Consider the following 21,706-nt stretch of genomic DNA (forward strand, 5'->3'; position numbering starts at 1 on the left):
TATTTATTTATTTATTTATTTATTTATTTTTTCCTCCGTGTAATTCATTAGTGGTGGTTTGATTCTGTTTGTTCAGTCTGATAGACTTTAAAGGATGATCAGGAGGCTGTTCTCGGCTTCACCTGCTTTTAAATTATGCTCGCGAGTTAAATGTTTTTATGCCCGTCTAATATTTACAAAACCGCCTGTAACCATACAATGCGTCCATGTGCGTATGATACGTTCACTGAGACCCGGAACCTCCGCACGTCAGGCTTGCTTCCGTCAGGGTTTATATTAGCGAAACACCGTCGCCTCGCCGTGTTTGAGTTGGTCCCGGTCGTGTTCAGTCCTCATCAACATTCATTCATGTTCTTCGGACGCGCCCGGCTCGGCGGGCGGGTTCGGGCTGCGGTCTGGACCGTGTGTGCGCGCCAGCGCCACCATGCGGGATCTTTGCGCTTTGCCTCCCTACTGCCCGAGAGAAAGCGCAGGGTTCTGCTGTACCCGTTCAGTGGCCTTGAGGCACACCTGTCCCGACAGGTAGACCAGGGAGGATTCCGGCTCTTCCAACCCAGTGTGGAGGACCTGGGACGGGCTGAGGAACTCTTCACTCCGTCGGATAAACATCAAATAGTGTACTCCACGTCCGCGGTTCGGGTAGAGCACTTGCCTACACTCACACAGCCAGAGGTACGGGTGGATACGAGAAAATTGGTTTTGTTTGATTGCATTTTGAACACTTTTTGTTTTGATTTATTTGTGAATGTAGCCTTATAATGGAATGTGTGAGTAAAAATATGAACTGCTGAAACCACATGACTGTACCCCCAGCAAACGTAGTTGTAAGTAGGTTTGATTTGGTGTGTGTGTGTGTGTGTGTGTGTGTGTGTGTGTGTGTGTTTGTTTGTTTGTTTGTTTGTTTGTTTGTGTTTGAGCTACAGGTGTGTTTCATAGGCAGGAGCAATGTAGGGAAGTCCTCGCTTATCCGGGCTCTGTTCTCTCTTGCTCCTGAGGTGGAAGTGCGCGTCTCAAAAACACCAGTGAGCAAATCAACTCTTTGAGGAACTCCTTATTTAAGATGCTCCTTGCATGTGCCAAGACATTGGGGATTATATAAAGACCTACCTAACTGTTACCCTCCTGTTAACTGTAGTTGCTATATGAATAGATAAGCCATGTTGGAGGTTATCACATTGCAGGCTTTCACTGGGGTTGTCAAATAGACCCTCTGCTGTTAAGCCAAAAAAGCTTAACAGTGAGATCTGGTGTCTTCCCAGCCCACTTTGCAACAAGCTTATTGCATAACTGATAAAATAGTGGCCTCCCCAGTGAGTAAGGCCGTATCAAGTCTCACTAGTACCCTTACTATATGCTTAGTGTCACCAGTTCCACACTGGTACTCAATCTTTCTAACTGCATTACACAGGGGCATACAAAAAAGTTGAACTTCTTCAAGGTGGGGAAAGTGTTTACTTTAGTAGACATGCCTGGCTATGGACACAGAGCCCCAGAAGACTTTGTCGATATCGTGGAACCCTACCTTCAAGAGCGAAAAAAGTAGGAGTATTAATTTTTTGATTCATTGATGACTGTGTTATGTTGTGATTTCACCTTAAATTGATCTCTTTTTGTCTTCCTAGTCTTAAAAGGACATTCTTATTGGTGGATGGAGGTGTAGGACTCCAGAAAATCGATTTGGTTGCTGTGGAGATGTGCGAAGAGTTTGGCATTCCTTATGCGGTGTGTGCATGCGCTGTCAAATGCCAGCAAGTGGCAGCACATTACAGATAAATATTGTTACATACACTGAGTATGTGGGTTTCCTATCTCCCTGAGTACAAGCCTTTTATCTTGTAGGATTTTAATTTTGCATCATTAGTGTGCCTCCAGTGAAAGCCCAAAAGGACTGATGTAGGTTCCTCTCTCTTTGCCTGAAGCTGGTGGTGACTAAGATTGACAGAACTCAGCAGAGCGCTCTGCTGTCCCTTCTACTGAAGCTCTCTGACTTTATCAAAGAGCAGACGAAAACCTGCTTCCCCCAGCCCTTCCTCATCAGGTGACTCCCAACAATGTACACACAGCACGCCAGGACATGTCCAGTATCTTTCCAGCACTTATGCTTTGACTTATTATAATAATCTGATTATTTTGTGTGTGTGTGTGTGTGTTTTTTCTCCCTCAAATGGTGTCAGTAGCTCTTTTTTTTTTTTTTTTTTTGTCTAAAGCATGCACATGCATTTTAAGACTTTACAAACATAACCTATTGAGCATATGGCAGTCATTCAATTTGACCTTAAGGTTATCTGGCAGTAGCACTCATGACATTAGGGACATGTTAAGGTGTAGTAAGATTCATTAGTCCAATAACAATAGAATTTGATATAAAGGTCTCAAGCTTATGCTGAATCACCTGTTATTAATATTGTGGTCCCCTGAGGTTACAGGAACTCTCTGACCCTGTTATATATTTCTACCATGACCTCTGACCTACACGTCACAGGCTTATCAGATGGCTAGAGGTTCTGGGCTGCAGGCGAAACGGGGAAGTGTAAATCGGATCAGATAGTATTCAGTTCACTGATAAGATTAGAAGGAAACACACACACACACACACTCCATTATGCCAGGTTGTAGCACGCACAGTGGCACCACATGTCATGACCAGGGACCCTACATTTAAGTGAGTGGTTTACATAGAATATAAGAAATCTCCTTTTCAAGATAAACAACTGATAGGGTACATAGCATCCAGCTACTTTAAAGTCAGTAGCTACACACCCACCCCATACTCATATTAAACTCAGGCAGTCTGCACACAGCTAGCCTGTGCTGTCAGCAAGAATGGCAGCATTCAAAGTTTGGTAAAAATCATTCATTCTAAATATTAAAATCTAAAGTTTGGGGAAAGGAATTCAGTTTCAGCTGGAAGATATATATTCATAGGGCACGAATCCTGAACTGAATTCTGTAATTCTGGTCTTAATCTCTGCTTTCTCTTTGTCCCCTTCGTCCTCCTCATGCTTCAGTTCAGTGAGGTACTCGGGTGTCCACCTTCTCAGGTGCTTCATAGCGCATGTGACAGGAAACCTACAGCTGAGCTCCACAGCCACCCATATAAAGAAGCTGCCCACAGAGACTCTCCCAGAGACTGATCTGAAACCCAGAGCGGCAGGCTGAGGCTGTGTGAAGTGGACCCAATCCTCATGTTTCTGAGCGGATACCAGGCTACGGTGTTTTTGATGGACTGTTGAATAAACGCTGGATTTACGCCTGGTTATACTGCAGTACTTGCAGTCCTTTCCAATATAAACAGCACAACCTGTTCTTGATTAGTATTCAAGCTAAAGTCCCAGGTTATGTGTTAACCAAATTTGCCCAGTGATGCTGATGATTGATTGAGCAAGAAAACCATGTGATGAAACTAAGCTACACCATTGATGGTGTAAAAGAAATGCTGGCAAAATTCACTTTGTAGATAGAATTACAGAGAATCTCCTGACTGAGTGTTGAGAGTCTTATTAAAAGCAAATTTCACAGCTGTGTCTATGCTATCTATTGCTATATTATTAAAAAATTATGGTTAGTGGTATGGGGTTTTTTGGGTTTTTTTGGTTTGTTAAAGCAGCTTCAGGAAATTCCATTGCTGAACTTTGAGCCTTGCCTGCTCAGCTCCAAGAGTCTTTAAACTTTAAGTCCAGGGGTGTTCACATGTAAGTACCATGTTCAGTTTGATCTCTTATATCTGCAATAGAGCCTCTTGCGTCGGTTTTACAGCATATGCTGTTTTCTTTTACTATCCTCGTTCCGTTTTCATGCACACTAAGGCTCAGGGCAGGTAGGCAGCCCCCCCTACCTGTTTCAGTAGTAGTGATGGTGATGATGGTGATACCACAGTGTTATAAAAGAGTGGTGCAATCATATTTATTGTATCTAAAGTTGAAACAGCGACACTTTTTGCAAGTTTTATGTGTTATATGCATTTGGACACTGACCCCATAAAACATCTGGCACAAGTTAATTTTTTATTTTTTTGCCTGTTTATTTGACCCGAATGGGTCTTAAAGGAATGATAAACTCGTGACAAATCTCTGTGTGCCTTGCCATCTAGCAGTCAGGACGGAGTGACAAAAAGAATCAACCTAAGACAACTGGAAACATCAGGATCCTTTCCATCAGGACCGCAATTGTTTTCTTCTCGATAACCCCTTAATTTTGGAGCCTTCTTTGAATACTTTTTCTACCGCTACCCTTTGGCTGGTCTTGCCATGGCTACTCCAGTGCCGACCTGCCACGTCAACGCGACTGTATGCTCGGGCGCATCGTGCCTTGTTCCCGACAGCGACTTCAACGCCATCCTGAGCGTGGTTCTGAGCACTGTGCTCACCGTTATGCTGGCCATGGTCATGTTCTCCATGGGCTGCACCGTGGACGTGACCAAGTTGTGGGCACACATCCGCAGGCCCTGGGGCATCTTCATCGGCTTCCTGTGCCAGTTTGGCATCATGCCTATGGCCGCATTCATCCTCTCCCTAGCCTTCCAGGTAGAACCGGTGCAGGCCGTGGTGATCTTGATCATGGGCTGCTGCCCTGGTGGTTCTAACTCCAATATCCTCGCCTACTGGTTGGACGGAGACATGGATCTCAGGTTAGACTGCTCTAATGAAGTTAAAGATAAAAACATAACATTGTAATTAATGTTAGTATTTACAAATTTAGGCTATATGTTCAGTTACCTTATTACATTATTTGTTCTGAAACTAAATCTATATCTTTGATCAAGCACGACTATTAGTTTTACACACTACTTGTACTAAAAAGGGACTTCATTTACAAGAGGCTTTATGTCTATAGCACTTTTTAAGTCCAAAATTTTAGTGTTTAATAAACAATGATAAAAACTTTTATTGACTACTGTTTTTATCATGTAAACTTCAATGTTTTCTATTTGGAACACATACTACAAACAAACGTCTTATATTATGTGTTCAGAATAATCCTCAGGACCCTGACATCAAAGCCCTTTAAAAAGACCGCCCAATGCATTTGATGTGTATTAAATTAACGGCAAGTGTGAGTCCGTATAAAGCCTAGGTCAGCTTTCGCTCTCTGGGGTTATGTATGTGGTCATGAATATCTGATGGAGTAGGATGAATGAAAGGAACCCAGCAGTGCTTGATGCACTCTCTTTGATTTCCTGCTTTCAGCATCAGCATGACGACATGCTCGTCCATCTTGGCAATGGGGATGATGCCCCTTTGTCTACTCATCTACACCTCTGTCTGGACCTCGGCTGACACCATTCAAATTCCCTATGATAGCATAGGTGAGTCTCGCCCATCTGTACTGTGATGATCGGAGTAGATGTTGCTGCCATGATTTTTGTCATGCCTGAGTTAATGGGGACGTATGAAAAACTCGTGTGCTAGTACATTTGAGTATCTGGAACTGTAAAATACGACAACCCAGTCAGTTTTTGTGGGCTGCCTAGGTCAGAAAACATGGGATTCAACAAGCCACTCAGATTTGTCTCCCTTTTCTATATCAAATGCAGGCTCATTAGAATTATACTGCCCCCCCATCTGAGTGTCTCCACCAACTCCCTTTGCAAAGGTGTGCCTTTTTTTTTTTTCTTCTCACAAGCAGCGGGCTTGCTAGCAATACGTTGAAGCTAAGATTTAAAAATGAGAGCCGCTTTGTTGTGGGCTGCGCAGACGAGCAAGTATAGCTGCATTGGCATCCAGCCTCAGTGGACAAAGATGAGGGATAAAGTCTTTATAGTGAGCAGGAACTCAAACGGGTCGTCCTGAACAGTACTGTTGAGACAAAGCTAAAAACAGTTGCTGTGGTGGTCAATCCTTGGAGTATTTTGACCCAAGCTTTTCACAGACGTTTCATTAAGATCCAAGGTAACTGTGTTAACCGGTGGAAAAGTGGTATGTCAACCTTAAAACCCAAAGTTAGCAGATTCATTGAAGAATCCTATTTAGTGTTATTCCATTTTGGTGTGTAGTTGGGGTACAGAATAACTGAAACTTCTGCAGAGATGTTCTCTTACACAAGGTGCTTTTCTGTAGGTATTACACTGGTGTGCCTGATTGTGCCTGTTACCGTGGGAATCTACGTCAAACACCGGAGGCCCAAGGCAGCAAAGAAGATCCTAAAGGTGACTTTTGTTTTAACGTGAACTCGATGTAATTGGCATCCGCTTGCTACCACAATGACTAACTTCCCAAATGCAGCCTAAGTTGGAACTAAGCTAAAACATCACCCCTAGTTTAAGGAAGTCCTCTATGCCAGCAAAGATTTGGAGGACTGCAGAAAAGATGTACAAACTGGTTTAGTGACTTACATATCAAACATTCAAGTTTAATCAAAATAAAATGGTTACATCAATTTAATGTTCTTTCAAAAATACAATATATTCAGTAACAGTTAATGGTGCTCACAATCATGAAAAAGATGATTATACCACGTAATATCTTAATTCATACCATAACGAATGACCAGTATATAGAATTTGGGATATTCTGTAAAAAGAACATACAGCTGTAGTGGTCCAGTGTAGGGGGTTATCACAGAGTAATATAGGAAATATTTGTTTTGGGTCGATGAATTTCTAGCGTCATCTGGATGATCATATAAAAATGGCCTGCTCTATGTATGCCATGCAGCTGGCCAAACTTTTACAGGCAGAGGCTCCGTTGACTTTCAAGAAAACTATGGCATTTCCTTTCCAAAAACCATAAAAATAAGAAGCACATCGAACCAGATTAAAGAACTGCCATGCAGTTCTAACGCTACCCATTTCCTTTCCCTAGTAATTTGGCCTTGTTTAGCCAGCCAACCAATTAGTATAACAAACTCCACAGCATCAGAATGCAGTTGTTACCTTAAACCAATTTTAAAGCACCAATTCATATCCGTTATGAACATTTAAAAAAATTCCTATTTCAACTAAAACAAACCAAGAGAAGGGAAAACAGCGGTTAGCTCAAGCCACCGATTGGCTTGGTCCTCATAATGCATGTGATTTACTCTGGAAATATCTGCCGGTTTCCAACTATCCAAAGCTGCTGGGACTATTTCCTCCCGATATGGCCATCCTGGCTTGTGGAGGTGCATAGATGATTCAACCGCAGCACTAGCTGCCACCGCTGCACACCGCACAGAGACATTTCCTAAAATTGCCACATCGCGCCCTTCAAACAAATCAAATTTAAGTGCACTACAACCCAAACATGCATCATGGATGCTGCTTTCCAAATGAGATCAAATACGAGTTTAAATACAATTAGTACAACACTCATTTTTCTTGCTCTTAAAACCTCATTGAACTTATCCATTGACCATCATCAGCGTGGTTTTCCGCTTCAGTTCTAGAGCTGCACTACTCTGAACGGTTTCAGCACACTTGATCCAGCTTACGAAGGGCTTGCTAATGAGCTGATGAGCTGGATCTGGTGTGCTAAAGCAGTAGTACACCAGGGCTAGAGTTTAAAAGCCCTGGACTGCAGAGGTGTTTAAATTATCCTTGAATGACACGTTTGGGAACTCACTGTTTCTGCAATAGGTTGGATCCATCTTGGGTGTCATTCTCATTGTGGTCATTGCTGTGGTTGGTGGAGTGCTATACCAGTCCTCATGGGAAATCGCTCCTGCTCTGTGGATCATTGGCGCCATCTACCCTCTAGTGGGATATGGCCTGGGCTTTCTCCTGGCTCGATTTGTAGGACAGCCCTGGCACAGGTATCACAAGGATAGCAAATACTTCCTTTAAGCCTCTTTTGCAAGTTTCTTTTTGATCTACTTCAACGGGGGAAAAAACTGAAAATATCGCGTGTGTCCAGACATACCAGATATCAGTGTGGCCCTTTATTCAAGACTGAAACTGTGTTTGTTGATTGCAGGTGTCGCACCATAGCCTTGGAGACAGGCTTCCAGAATTCTCAGCTATGCAGCACCATCGTTCAGCTGTCCTTCGCCCCTGAGGAGCTGGAGATCATGTTCTCGTTCCCCTTAATCTACAGTATTTTTCAGCTGCTCGTGGCCGTCATGTCAGTGGGAGGTACGTGTGACACTGGCACAGGGCAGTAAGGACGTAAAATGCACAGACACGAGTTAAATTGCGCAACACTAACAAAACTTGTGTGAGCTGTTGTCGAGGTGGGCAATATAGCGATATGATATTTCAATGATGCATTATATCACAAGACTTTACGTCTCTAGCGTATTGAAGGTATGGTGAGTGCTTCTAGAACACTGACCAGCGGTGTAGCTTTGAGAGCTGTGGACTAGCTTCAGAGAGCTTGTGAGACAGGTGGAGAAAAAAAGTTTTAAACATTGTACTGTAATCAAACCAACAGTAATTTTGTCTTCATCCAGCTTTACTGCACTCAAGTAATTAGTTGTTAATTTGACATTTATGCACCTATTATAGCTTTGTAGTAGCAAATAACCACAGTAGCAAAAAGACCAAAATTCATAAGCCACATTGAGCCACGGCTCACCTTATGCTCCGCTTTCCCTTGGAGTCACTCCTAGTTTCCTTCCTGTAAAGCGGTTGGCTTTTGATAAAGACAAATGGACAACTGTGTGATGTAAGCCTCCTTCAACCCTTTCAGGCTACCAGATATACAAGAAGCACTGGAAGCAGAGCAAGCCTCTGGAGGACAGTGAGAAGGCTGCAGCTGACAGCAGCTCGGGGAAAGAGAAGCAGGATTATGCGTTGGGCAATGGTGGACTTCAGTGCGATGAAAATGGCAATACTGAAGGCAAGGGAAACATCACTCAGTTGTGAGCTCCATCTGAACTCCATCAAAAAAGACCTCCACTCACAGAAAGGTCATGCACGGACACCACCTTGCTGGAGAAAGGAACCGCGGGTCCAGACATTTATTTATTTATTTCTCTTGGCCATCCATTGTCGCAAAGTCTGTTTGCACGGACGTAATGGCTGGAGGGAATTAGCATGTCGGTAAGATTAGATGCTCCACCAGTTCTTGTATGTGTAATGTGCACCTAATAATGCCAGTGTCAGGCTGTCACTGGTTTGGGTGCCTGGCTCAGACATCTGGCTTTTCTTTGTATTAGCCTTGTTGCTTGTCATATATTATAATTAAATTCTAATATAAATAACTTAAGATACATGTTCATGCATGGGCTATTCAGACAAATCCTAAATATGTTGTTGTACCTCAGTAGTAGATATAAAAGTAAGTTAATATTATTATTTTTTTAATTTGTTGCCAACTTCACAAAACCATGTATTTGTAAAAGTACAATGACTTTTTAAAAAACTAGTATCATTTTATGAAATGCATTTTGTAAAGCATTATAACAAGCATAAAATGTAAACACAATGTAATATGTATATCTTCTAAGATAACTGAATATCCATGTAGTATTAATCCACTCCAATATGTAAATTCTAAATAAATACCCAAGTTAGAGACAGGACTTCAGAAATGCTTGTAACACAGAGGGACATGGCATTATATCATGGCAATTATCTAATCACCTCTCTACTACTATTACAAGATAAGATAAGATGGATTTTATTGATCCCTGGAGGTAATAAATTTATTTCAAGTAGCAGCAATGTGAGGTATAACTGCAGATAAATAAGAAACAGAACAGAAAACAAATAATTCTACACGTATTATATATTAATATATATATATATGTATGCAAATGTATATGTAAACGTATGCACACAATAAAATTTGTGGCATCACACATTAGCATTGTGAATGCGAATGACTGCTGGTGTGAAAGATCGTTCAGTACTGGGCAGATGAAGAGCAGAGTGAGAGTATTACTGTAGTGGAAGAGTGAGGATGTCAAGAGCCGAGTCCAGTCTCCCCTTCCTCCTCCTCCCTATAACAGCCTCTGCAGAGTCCGGGTTCCACTACAAATGCTGATGGGTTGACCAGTTTTCCCAGTCCTTGGAGGTTTTTTCGTTTACATGTTGCCACCTCAGCATGCACATCTGAACAAGTCACAGATTTGGGCTGCTGGAACAGTTGAAGGCATTCCTCAGTACAAAGAGCACACCATGGCTGTTCTTAAGCAATGCACTGATATTGTGTTCCCTGTCCTATTTATTTATTGATATGAAACCCAAGAACATTTTACGAGTGCAGCAACTCTATCTCTGCTCTGTTGATGTTAGAGTTATTGAAATCTGGGAATACATTTTCAAACCTTTTTTGTTGTTGAACAGCAAAATGTCCTAATTTGAACAATTCTGTTAATAAGCATGATATTAAATCACATTTTTTGTATGTTTATCTCTACAGAAAATTGGAATAAAAAATGTTTACCAAAATACTAAATCCTGCACGGCTTCTGCATGAAACTGACATTAAAAAATTCCAAAATTAGAATGTACAATTTATTAAAAATATTTTATTAATAATAATAATAATAATAATAATAAGTTGTTTCTAACACCCAATTACTTTATGGAGCAAATATGAAAATACAGCATTAAAGACAAACACCACTATATCATTTGCAGCCACATGACCCTTGGATTTTATTCTGAATGTTTATTGTGAAAGTTTGACAACAGAGCCTTCTGTTTTAATCAGATGTTTACTTATACCATTATAGTTATCAAATGGCAAAAATGTTATAGAGTCCATTCTAGACATGAGACAGGTAACAGGATTCAGCTGGATGAAAACAAAACAAAAAACTGCAGCTTTAGGACAGTTTCAGAAGCAAAAGCCAGGACATAGGAGGGGCCATCATCCAAACTCTGAACAGAGATAGTAAACACTGAACTTGACAGAACATTGTCTGCCATTGGAAGGAGGAACTCCATAATCTTAGAAACATACCTCCTATACAGGAGGTATGAACAGAGGCTACTGGAGGAGAAAGAAAAAAAAAGCTCTGTAGTGACAAAGTACTGGGGGCTGTCTTGGCTGACATGCCTCTACAATAAACAGTACACTGGTCCATTTGAGGACTACAAAGCCATTTGATTCTTCTTCTTTTCATTTGAGCCGCACTTTATAGAAATCTGCCACTGGTTGGAGCCTGGTCCACGCAGCAACGCCGTGATGAGTCATGGGCCTTGTACCTCCTAGCCGACAAGAGTTTCCTGTGCTTACCTCCCCAACCCAAACGCCACATCTTTAGTGTGAGCTGCACTACCTTCCTCATGGCCAGGGTATTAAAACAAGCTTACCTGTCGTCGGCGTCTGTTGTCCCAACTGCGTCTGGGGAGTGACGGTTGTAGCTGTCCAATTCTCTGTAACATTGTCCAGACGTTCAATGAGCCTACAGTTAGCGTTTTCCTGGTTGATAAAAGGGATATCCGTGTCCAACTCGCACCCCGTCATAACCCCTCAAAACCCCTGACCTTCCTTTTCCAGGTTTTAAAGAGTTGTTTAACAGGATGGTGTTGCTAGCCCCACACTCAGCCCTCCTCCTCTTTCAGCTGGCCTTGGGTTTGTTATTGGCAGTTATGTAACGTCTTTGGTACGCGCTAACTTAGTCGGCAGATTCCACACTTTGGTATTTTAGATGTTGACTAAACATTTTAGCAACATTTTAACACAGTCTTGAAGTACAGAACGCAACCATTAGCCTGTAAAGTTAGCTTTTCCCCCAACTGTTTATGTTCTGCCTTGTGTAGCATGGATGTTTGAAAATCTCTGGAATTAATTGGAAAATTCAGAACTCCTTTTTGACATAGCCAGATAATAGGTATTATAAAAGAAGAGAAACGGTTTCTTGTAGATGAATGCATTGCTGTAAAAGTTACAAACTTTGGCCAAAATGACAGCAAACCAAAGCACTGCATATGCCAGGGACACAAGCAGCTTTTCTCTGTTCTGAAATATATTCAGTTGAATATATTGACAAAAAACAGTTACTACTAAGGGTTGTAATGGCCTCAAAATTTTAACTCTTCTTTCAGTAGACACAGTGCATCCTTTAGACTGTTACTCTGAATTTTACAAACCTCTCTGAACTGTGTATGTATATTTAACCAGGTACTCAACCACTTTGATGTCAAAATGTTGATTTTCTTTCCACAGTAAATGTTTGTCATTGCTGACACTAAATGGGAACAATCTAAAAAGAATAGTTAGTAACCAATTTATTTACTTTATGAGTCTTGAAACAATGGATTTGTCATTTAACAATATTTTTGATTTTAGTTTCAGAGGACTGAATAATTTGAAACTCTTGAACCTCCAGCATAATGGTATCTTACACATTCATAAGCACACATTCAGTACCTTGTATAGTCTAATGTATGTTGACCTTCAGAAAAAACCTGTCATAGATAGAAACAAAGTCATTTGATAATGTTTCTGACCTTCTGCAATTTCTCCTTGGTGACCTAAACTAACCTCCACATTGAGCTAAATGTAAGTGATATATTTGGAGAAATACCAAGCAAGCTGAGTTACCTGTTCATTAGTTTAAGCCTGACACCAGTGCAGTTAGTTATTGGAACTAAAAGCACACTGAACCAGAGTCTCCATATTGTAGGACACAGTGTGACGAAGACTGAGAGAGCTCACTTATGTAGTTACACTCATACAATTCAATTTAGCCCAATGTCACCTGTTATTCTGAATTTATAGGAAGATATACCAGACATGTGGAAGGAAATCCTGTTGTTTAAATCGGTGATCTCAAATAACGTTGTGAATATTGCCGTGATGAATCAGATTGTTTATCTGAGAAAACTGATTTTTTGAAAACATTGACTTGTTGAAACCTGACCAAACTAGATTCTGGCTTTAAGAAACTGTAGACTGTTCCATCAGTGTTATTGATGGAAGCCTGGCCAAAATATTGAGAGAAATATCTTTTCCAGCTTTGCTGAAAATCTCGTTCAGTTAAAATTCCTGTATGTCTGGAATTCAAACATGCCAAGCAGCTGCAATAATGTATGGCTTGTCCCATGGGCTAAGAACAGCAGATGGGTAATGGTACCTCCATTCAATCCACTGATGGAAGAACTGAAATGTTTTGTAAAAAATGTAACCAATCATCTACACTTTGTTCATTACTCAGAGGAAGTCTGCTCTTTTGCTGTTTCCTGGTAGTTCTAATGCAACGTTTCACAGGTTCTTACATGAATCCTTTCTAGCACATCGTGCATGGCTGGTTTTGGGAGGCTTTGCTCATGGCAAACACCACTATAGCTATGATACTACACCTGTCTGCTACAGTGGTAAAGACGAGGGCTGGGTGGTAGACCCGCTTGCCCAGCCTGATGCCATGTCCTCCATTCATGCCCCTCTGACCGCAAAGCAGAGACTGGGGCAGGACACTGTAGAGAACATCACAGTCTTTACAGCAGGACACTGTAGAGAACATCACAGTCTTTACAGCAGGACACTGTAGAGAACATCAGTCTTTACAGCAGGACACTGTAGAGAACATCACAGACAGTCTTTACAACAGGACACTGTAGAGAACATCACAGACAGTCTTTACAACAGGACATTGTAGAGAACATCACAGACAGTCTTTACAACAGGACATTGTAGAGAACATCACAGACAGTCTTTACAACAGGACACTGTAGAGAACATCACAGTCTTTACAGCAGGACACTGTAGAGAACATCACAGACAGTCTTTACAACAGGACATTGTAGAGAACATCACAGAGTCTTTACAACAGGACACTGTAGAGAACATCACAGACAGTCTTTACAGCAGGACACTGTAGAGAACATCACAGACAGTCTTTACAGCATCTGCTGGACCCTTTGTCTAGTCAGCCAGTTACCGCCGTAGCAGTTGGTACTCTCTAGAGCTGCAGTCTGCTGCTGGCAGCCTCCAGGGGGCGCACAGGGACGTCCTTAATTTCATGTTTTTAGAGGTTTCAGGATCATGGCTGCTGTGCACCCACAACTAGCTGGTCCAGCTGCTGAAGACCAGGACCTATCTGGCCTGGACTGAAGACGCTGCATACACTTGGCTGTTGTTGCTCTGAGATTGTGGGGTTTGGAGGGAAATCTCACTCACATTGCATTTATCAAGCCACTTAATGAAAGGTTTATGCTGATAAATGGGATGGTAGACGATTTGTTCTAAAATGTAGTGAATAAAATCGGTAGTTTTCTCCTAGCTGCAACATGAGGACACTTGCATGAAGAACGTAAATGCAATATTGACACTCAATTTATTATTGTCACAGCAAAGGCAATGATTTGATTATAATGCATAATTATATTATCTATGCTTACATGACGCTATCATCATACAGATTACAAGGAATTTCTGCAAGACTTTCCAGAAAAGGTTGTCTTCCAAATGCTGTAAATGTAATTTTTGAAAATCAACATCACAAGATTCACAATTGCCTGGACAATGGAGTGCTTAACATGAGCCTGTTAGACAAAAAAAAAAAAGAATACTTTCTTTTAAAGAAACTGCATATTTTTTCATATAAAAGTTATTTTTGGTTTATTGGATAATGATTATTAAAGTTCGATTATTAAAGAAAAAAAAAATCTAGGAGTCATGTACATCACATACTGATTTAATATTGTACTGTTATTAAGATATTTGTAGATGTGACATTTAACATTCAATTAAAATATATAGTTGTTTTTCATGTAGAACCAGGATTGGTAAAGAGTCAGAAATAATGAGACAAATATTAGACAAACATTAATAGGTATACTATATATCTTCATATATCACATGAAAGACTGTGATGCTATTACTTTCAATCCAGTTAACAATTGCACTCTATATAATGAATAGAACATTATTTTTAAAATAGAAGAGGACATATAATAAGTTATTGATGCTTTTCTTTAAACTGAAAGGTGGAAAAAGTTTTCCTGCAGTCATATAGTGCACACAAACGCTGTATTTGTTCAAAAATGACTACTTCTTCATTATGGGTGTGCAGAAGTGAAGTAGTAGGTGATAAAATCTTTGAACTAGAACTGAGCAAACAGCCCGATCTAGTTTTGCAAGAGCACTCTGGTATATTGTGGGTGGGGATTTACAGGAAAACACTGTCTGTAAATTCACATGTGTCATAACAAGGGCACTCAATGAGTACACGTGATCAGAAAAAGGTGCAGGAATTGCAGTAGTCTTCTTCCCTGCTCTAAACAGACCTGCACTCATTACAGGGGGAATCTCAGCAATTGCATTACTACATCTTTACACTGCAGGATGTTTTCACATTTTAGGAAAGCTAACGGAATAGTACAGAATGTTTTCAGCTGGAATACGAATACGTCTGAAATCTGAATGTGTTAATATGAGCCAAACATTCTTTACACAAACCCAGTGAAGTTTGTTATTTGTAGATAGCGATTTTTAATTCTAAATAAAATCTCTATATCCATAACATTAAAACCCAAGTGATGAGAAGATATCATCAATCTCATCGTTAGGCACCATACTAGCTTTCTCTGTCTCTTTTTGTTTTTCCTTGGGAATGAGTACCACCTCACGTCCTGACCCCCCACTTTTAAAGAATTTTGTTTGGAAAGATGAAATATTTGAGTCCATTTTGTATTTCTGTGATGACTTGTCAGTTGCACCAAAAAGGTCTTTGGCTATTTGAGACCGTGTTCTAACCCTAAATCGGTTCCTGACACTTTGATAACGTGCCATAATTGTGAAACGTGTTCTGAGGAAGCCCCGAGTTCTCCAGCGAAAGTAAGGAGAGGATCTTGGCAGGGAGGTTCCTTTAAGCATCACACGGCGAACACTTAGCCAAGTTCTCCGGAGTTTCTTCTGCACACTGGACAACATGGACAGACAAACAAATAAATCATCAATCACTGCACATCCAATCCTTGCACACGTATCTAAAGAGTTTATGCTAAATGCAAGATTTAATTTTTTTTTATGTAATACACAAAATTATTTAAAAACAATTTACCTCAGCATAGGTTTTTGTGGAGTATACACATGCCATTTCCAGATCCAACACTAGCCATGTGGCCAAAACAGAAGTGCTTATGCAATTTTTGCATGAGGTGTGTAGCACCTGCTCATTAGTCTAGATCAGCCATACCTGATGCCCTCACACTCCAGGGCCTTCATCCTCCGACACCTAAGGAGTACAAAGGCAAGGTGCCGACGCTCTTGATGCAATTTCCACCTCCGGCACCAGCCCATCACGTCTTCGAGGAGGACGGCCATGTCGCTAAAGGAGGATGCCGCCTTTAGACGCTTCAACAACGTCCTCTTCTGCTTTTCTACAGCCGATTTGGACACACCCCACTGCGCTGGCGATACGGTCACTTCTGCTGCATGCTGAGGGGGAGGGGTGTTGGGGGAATTTTTTGAGAACACAGGGCCTCGCTCAGGGGCCCAACAGTGGCAACTTGGCAGTGGTGAGGCTTGAACCAGCAACCTTCTAATTACAAGTCAAGTACCTTAACCACTAAGCTACCACTGCCCTACGTGACAGCCTGCATGTACAAATGCCCAAAATTCCTTCAATTGTGCCAAGTCATACATTCATAGTCCTCCATCTCTGGTCATTCATCCAAGATCAAAGAAGACAAAATAAAACATTGATACCTGTTTGGAACCGCCATGGATTCGCTGAAGCATCAACTTTATGTCCAATGCTGGGGGGGAATAAAAGACAACGTATAAAAAGTAACGTGTGAAAAACGTAACATCTTTAAACCACATCACAAGTGAGGAATGACAGAGGGACAATCTTTGACTAGGGCAGACTTACGGGAGTGATGAGGACCTCGTCGTAAAACGGCCCTCCCTAGATCCGTACTAGACTCCATTCCCTCACTAGCAAGCACACTGGACATCCCTTGCTCTTCCGGGCGTTCCCTTTCACCTGCCTCAAACAGCTTGTCGAGGAGAGAAGGTTTGGAGCGTCTCTCTAGCCCAGAGGGCTCCGTTCTGTGCCCCTCCTGAAGCAGATCAGCACGTGTAGGGCCTAGGAAGGCTTGCAGGTTCTCAGGCAGGGGGAAGTCAGTCAGGTAGGCCATGGGCCGACACTGGGCCACCTCCAGGCGGAGCTCTATAGCCCTCTGGTACACAGGCACCAGGGTTCTCAGGATACCTCTGAAGAACACCCTAGATATGATGAATGCAAGGTGGGGTGAAAAACCTATTCAAATTAAACAGCATTTTAATTTTACAGGATTTTTCAGCAAGCCCATTTTTATTATGAAAAAAGGATGCGTTAGCCATTTTTCAACCCAATCCTTAATTGTTGTTTTTTTTCCAGAATTTACATTGAACTAGTAGGGATTTCCCTTATATGCAGTTTCACTTTTTAAAGGCTTAAACAGTCTAGTGATGTATCTAGTGGCATGGATGTATCCAACAAAACAGACTGTGGAAACACAAAGGACATTTTTTTTTAAATGTAGTTTTCAATATTTTAGTAGACACATGCATTTTATGTTTTGTCACATTGAAAACTGATTTAGTGCATTTTTGAAAGCTTAAATGATTTACTTATGTTTAAGCCAATCGACCGCCAAGTAGCTCATCAGAACGAATGTACTACACCCAAACTTAAATTATAGGAAACCATAATTCCAACATAATTCCAATAGGGACTGGGTTTACAAACAGTTACCCATCCTTTAATAATTTGCTTGATAAGATGACAATCACAGCTTTGGAATTACCAGAGTCGACTGAGCATGCTTGTGAGCACCAAGTTCAGCACGATGAACTCAGCCAAATAAAGATGCTGCCTGGTTAGTCTTTAGGGGGGAGGAGTCAAGGCTCTGTATCCAGCACAAGCAAAGCCAGACAAACCATACATACATACATTAAATATCTCGTTCTGTCATTTTCAGTCTAACATACACCCATCAACACAAATGTATCGCTAGTAAAGGGGCTTGAAGCTTTGGTCCTGTTCTGTTGCAGCTCCAACCTTTCAAGTTGATGGGGTCATCTGAAACCCGAGTTTCAAAATTTCTCTCACCACCACCTCACATTTCATTCCCCCAGGTTCTGAAACAAGTCAAAATTTATGTACAGCCACACTGTGTGTGTAAAGTCCAAATGCACTTTGTGTGAGCAGTGAAGGATACGAGAAGGCTATGGTGCACTGGTCCAGGGTCCGCGCCACAAGGCTGGATGCTCCCAACAACTTCAGACAAAACCATTCCAGCACAGGCTGGCTGGGAACGCTGCAATGTCCGAACTCCACTCCTTCATCCCTGCATCAAGGCAAGAACAACAGACACCGTTGCAAACCGTGATGGATTTGCTAGGATGTGTTGAAGCCAAAACACTAAGTTACAACATAAACTATATATGCAGGGCGCACGCGCACACACACACACACACACACACACACGCACGCACGCACTTACCTCTGAGTTTTGTTTGGACATAGCTCCTCCACATCTTGTAACGCTCTCTGCAATTTCATTTCATTTAACCGATTTATGCATTGCTCAACCTGCGGCCGAACACAGAACACGGTCACTTCGCAAGGTCTTCATTTGCTGAGCATTAATCGCTGAAATGACGACGGACCTCACCAGCAGAACGTCCCACATACAGACCTGCTTTATGGCCCGGAAAGGCTTGTGTTTTCTCAAGCTGTTGTTCACCACGTACATGATCTCGTACAGGACGCGGATCTCCGTCCGCAGCACGTCGCTGCACAGCAGCTGCAGGGCGTCCTCGCAGTGCGCCACGAGACACTCGGTTATACTGGCTGCGACATGCAAAACACCGTCAAAGCAAACATAAGCGCGAGAGCAGATTAAAACGTAACATGCATCGCGCAGTGCCGCAAACCCACGTGGGTAACGTAGCCAGCATGCTCTCCTAGCTGCAGCTAGGGAACGCGTGTAATGCCGCACGTGTGTAACGCAACGTAAACTATACCCGTAGTGTCGTTAAACGTGATCTGACATGAGGACACAGCACTCGGACACGGAAGGTTGACTTTGTTCCAGGGCTCCACCATCGCGTTCACGGGCGACCAGGAAGAGAAAGGCTTGGTAAAAGCGTGACGTCACATCGGTTGCCAGACCCCACCGATTTGAGCCTGAGAGGGGACAACACTTTCTGCAACTTTGACAAACACATCTGTAAGCAACGCGCATGTGAAAGATCCCGGGAAAGTTGCCCAGACCCATTTTAAGATTAAATCAATATCAATATATATGATATTTTGTTTAAACACGATCAAACACACACACAGAAAGAGAGAGAGCGAGAGAGATATATGTTCAACATTGTAGTAAAGTACAGAGCTCCAGAGATACAGAACGTTTCGGACAGAAGCACTTTGCTTGTAGAGCTGATAAAGGACCAAAATGTGCTCTTTGTCTGGAAAATCTGTGTACTTTACTAAGATTTTGAATATGCTAATCACGTGGCAGCAAAATGGTCAAGACTGCCTGCTAAAGTTCAAACCAAGCATCAAAGTGTGGAAGAAATGTGATTTAAGTGACGTTGAATGTGGCATGGTTTTTGGTGCTAGGCAAGCTGATCTGAGTATTTCAGAAACCGCTGTTCTATTGGGATTTTTATGCACAAACCTCTGTACAGTTTACAGAGAATGATCCAAAAAAGACAACTCAGCGGCAGTTCAATGGGTGAAAATATCCTGATGATGCCCCAGGTCAGAGGAGAATGGCCAGACTGGTTTAAGATAATAAAACGGACAATCCCTGAAACCTTTTACAACCAAAGTATGCAGAAGAGCATCTCTGAACACACAACACATTGAACCTTGAATCAGATGGGCTACAGGAGCAGAAGACCACATTGGGTGCCACTCCTGACAGATAACAGGCAACTTTTACTACAGTACACTGCTGTTACAGTAGTAGTTTATATATATATATATATATATATATATATATATATATATATATATATGTGTGTGTGTGTGTGTGAGTGTGCGTGCGTGTGTGTGTGAGTGCGTGTGTGTGTGTGAATTCAATCCATACATGTCACACACTTTCTACAAATCCTTGAATACCTGAAAGAACAAACGCTACCTGCCCACTGCCTCATTTTTTCAATGGACGTTAAAATATATGGTTTTAGAGCTTTAAAACATTTTCTTGCTGCAAGACCTGAAAAAAAACCTCCCACAGATATTCTCTTAAGACCATCAGAACTTGTTTTACCTTTGTACACCAAGTACTACTCACAAATAAGAGGAGTTAGTATGGGTAATAAAATGGGACCATCCTATGCTAATCTTATTGTTGCACGTAACCATCACTGATCAGTATTGCAGACTGGGCGAGGCACTCTGACTGTAATACGTAACCAACACCGATCAGTACTGCAGACTGGGCGAGGCACTCTGACTGTAATACGTAATCAACACTGATCAGTACTGCAGACTGGGCGAGGCACTCTGACTGTAATACGTAATCAACACTGATCAGTATTGCAGACTGGGTGAGGCACTCTGACTGTAATACGTAACCAACACTGATCAGTACTGCAGACTGGGTGAGGCACTCTGACTGTAATACGTAACCATCACCGATCAGTATTGCAGACTGGGCGAGGCACTCTGACTGTAATACGTAATCAACACTGATCAGTACTGCAGACTGGGTGAGGCACTCTGACTGTAATACGTAACCAACACCGATCAGTACTGCAGACTGGGCGAGGCACTCTGACTGTAATACGTAACCAACACTGATCAGTACTGCAGACTGGGTGAGGCACTCTGACTGTAATACGTAACCAACACCGATCAGTACTGCAGACTGGGCGAGGCACTCTGACTGTAATACGTAACCAACACTGATCAGTACTGCAGACTGGGCGAGGCACTCTGACTGTAATACGTAACCATCACCGATCAGTACTGCAGACTGGGCGAGGCACTCTGACTGTAATACGTAACCAACACTGATCAGTACTGCAGACTGGGTGAGACACTCTGACTGTAATACGTAACCAACACCGATCAGTACTGCAGACTGGGTGAGGCACTCTGACTGTAATACGTAACCAACACCGATCAGTACTGCAGACTGGGTGAGGCACTCTGACTGTAATACGTAACCAACACCGATCAGTACTGCAGACTGGGCGAGGCACTCTGACTGTAATACGTAACCAACACTGATCAGTACTGCAGACTGGGCGAGGCACTCTGACTGTAATAACAGTCCTGTGATTTTCAGCTGGATTGGTGAGTTGTCAGGGCAGGATGCTCATTTCAGCATAGATGTGACACTGGGAAAGAAACTGTACAGGTGACTTAGTTTTGATTGCTTTAAAGTATTTTCATGTCAGGACCCTAGTGTCTTAATCATAGGTGTAGTTTTGAGGGGGAGGGAGGAAGTACCCCCCAGTAATTACTGCTCGCACTACTCGTGTGTGTTAGGTTGGGTGGTGGGAGCAGTGTCTTCCCAAAGCTGAAATGAAACTCACACCATGACAGCACGGTATCCTCAGAGGTGCTGTTGTATCCGGGTGCATCCAGCACAGACTCTTTGGATCTCCCCTTGACTGTCAGACCATGGCTGGCCCCCCTCAACCCAGTGCACCCCACTCGGGCTCGCCATCTTCACTACGATACTTTCCAAAAGTTCCTAAGAAGGAAGCACGTGGTCTTTGAGTTAGTAGCATGCTTCACCAGCAGATCCACTTCAACCTCTTATTTTATTTTTCAAGATGACCATTCCTAGTTCCCAAACCAAAACTTTGGGGAGATGTTACTGATTTGACTTTACAGATCAGAGAGTACTTTGACGTCGGTGGTCAGAAACCTCAGACCATAA

The 21,706-nt window shown here is 42.1% G+C and overlaps 3 protein-coding genes and 1 pseudogene across 4 annotated transcripts; 3 read left to right on the plus strand and 1 right to left on the minus strand.

The window, feature by feature from the left end:
* The first annotated feature begins 287 nt into the window (after nt 1–287).
* gtpbp8 (GTP binding protein 8 (putative)) lies at nt 288–3,518 on the plus strand. The gene is made up of 6 exons (XM_027032635.2): nt 288–672; nt 924–1,022; nt 1,409–1,539; nt 1,623–1,722; nt 1,920–2,038; nt 3,009–3,518. Exons 1-6 carry the CDS (start codon nt 349–351, stop codon nt 3,157–3,159), a joined length of 924 nt encoding a protein of 307 aa, XP_026888436.1. The 5' UTR covers nt 288–348; the 3' UTR covers nt 3,160–3,518.
* Nucleotides 3,519–3,590: 72 nt separating this feature from the next.
* On the plus strand, nt 3,591–8,794 carry slc10a2 (solute carrier family 10 member 2). Of its 2 annotated transcripts, XM_027032627.2 has the most exons (7): nt 3,591–3,692; nt 4,091–4,627; nt 5,187–5,305; nt 6,057–6,145; nt 7,553–7,728; nt 7,890–8,047; nt 8,604–8,794. In XM_027032627.2, the coding sequence occupies exons 2-7, from the start codon at nt 4,248–4,250 to the stop codon at nt 8,777–8,779; spliced, it is 1,098 nt and encodes a 365-aa protein (XP_026888428.2). In that variant the 5' UTR covers nt 3,591–3,692; nt 4,091–4,247; the 3' UTR covers nt 8,780–8,794. The 2 variants fall into 2 exon arrangements, with proteins under 2 accessions (XP_026888428.2, XP_026888420.2); XM_027032619.2 differs by lacking the exon at nt 3,591–3,692 and having other exon boundaries at nt 4,047–4,627.
* A 2,595-nt stretch (nt 8,795–11,389) lies between these two features.
* LOC118240760 lies at nt 11,390–15,030 on the plus strand (annotated as a pseudogene).
* On the minus strand, nt 14,127–18,951 carry nepro (nucleolus and neural progenitor protein). Its single transcript, XM_026995865.2, has 9 exons — nt 18,828–18,951; nt 18,500–18,654; nt 18,305–18,393; nt 18,020–18,148; nt 17,606–17,683; nt 16,687–17,042; nt 16,521–16,570; nt 16,009–16,250; nt 14,127–15,732 (listed from the first exon to the last, which is right to left on the minus strand). Exons 1-9 carry the CDS (start codon nt 18,907–18,909, stop codon nt 15,336–15,338), a joined length of 1,578 nt encoding a protein of 525 aa, XP_026851666.2. The 5' UTR covers nt 18,910–18,951; the 3' UTR covers nt 14,127–15,335.
* Between the last annotated feature and the right edge of the window lie 2,755 nt (nt 18,952–21,706).

The sequence above is a fragment of the Electrophorus electricus genome, chromosome 25, assembly GCF_013358815.1.
Source record: "Electrophorus electricus isolate fEleEle1 chromosome 25, fEleEle1.pri, whole genome shotgun sequence".
NCBI classification, from domain to species: domain Eukaryota; kingdom Metazoa; phylum Chordata; class Actinopteri; order Gymnotiformes; family Gymnotidae; genus Electrophorus; species Electrophorus electricus.

Bases quoted from the DNA above. Each gene is read 5' to 3' on its own strand.
- gtpbp8 (XM_027032635.2), top strand. From the start codon at position 349: ATGTTCTTCGGACGCGCCCGGCTCGGCGGGCGGGTTCGGGCTGCGGTC. The intron at 1,540-1,622 runs GTAGGAGTATTA...TTGTCTTCCTAG, and splicing joins TACCTTCAAGAGCGAAAAAA to TCTTAAAAGGACATTCTTAT. The intron at 1,723-1,919 runs GTGTGTGCATGC...CTTTGCCTGAAG, and splicing joins AGTTTGGCATTCCTTATGCG to CTGGTGGTGACTAAGATTGA.
- slc10a2 (XM_027032627.2), top strand. From the start codon at position 4,248: ATGGCTACTCCAGTGCCGACCTGCCACGTCAACGCGACTGTATGCTCG. The intron at 4,628-5,186 runs GTTAGACTGCTC...TCCTGCTTTCAG, and splicing joins GACGGAGACATGGATCTCAG to CATCAGCATGACGACATGCT. The intron at 6,146-7,552 runs GTGACTTTTGTT...TTTCTGCAATAG, and splicing joins CAGCAAAGAAGATCCTAAAG to GTTGGATCCATCTTGGGTGT.
- nepro (XM_026995865.2), bottom strand. From the start codon at position 18,909: ATGGTGGAGCCCTGGAACAAAGTCAACCTTCCGTGTCCGAGTGCTGTG. The intron at 18,655-18,827 runs GTATAGTTTACG...TGCATGTCGCAG, and splicing joins CACGTTTAACGACACTACGG to CCAGTATAACCGAGTGTCTC. The intron at 15,733-16,008 runs GTATGGCTGATC...CATGTTGTCCAG, and splicing joins CTGGAGTGTGAGGGCATCAG to TGTGCAGAAGAAACTCCGGA.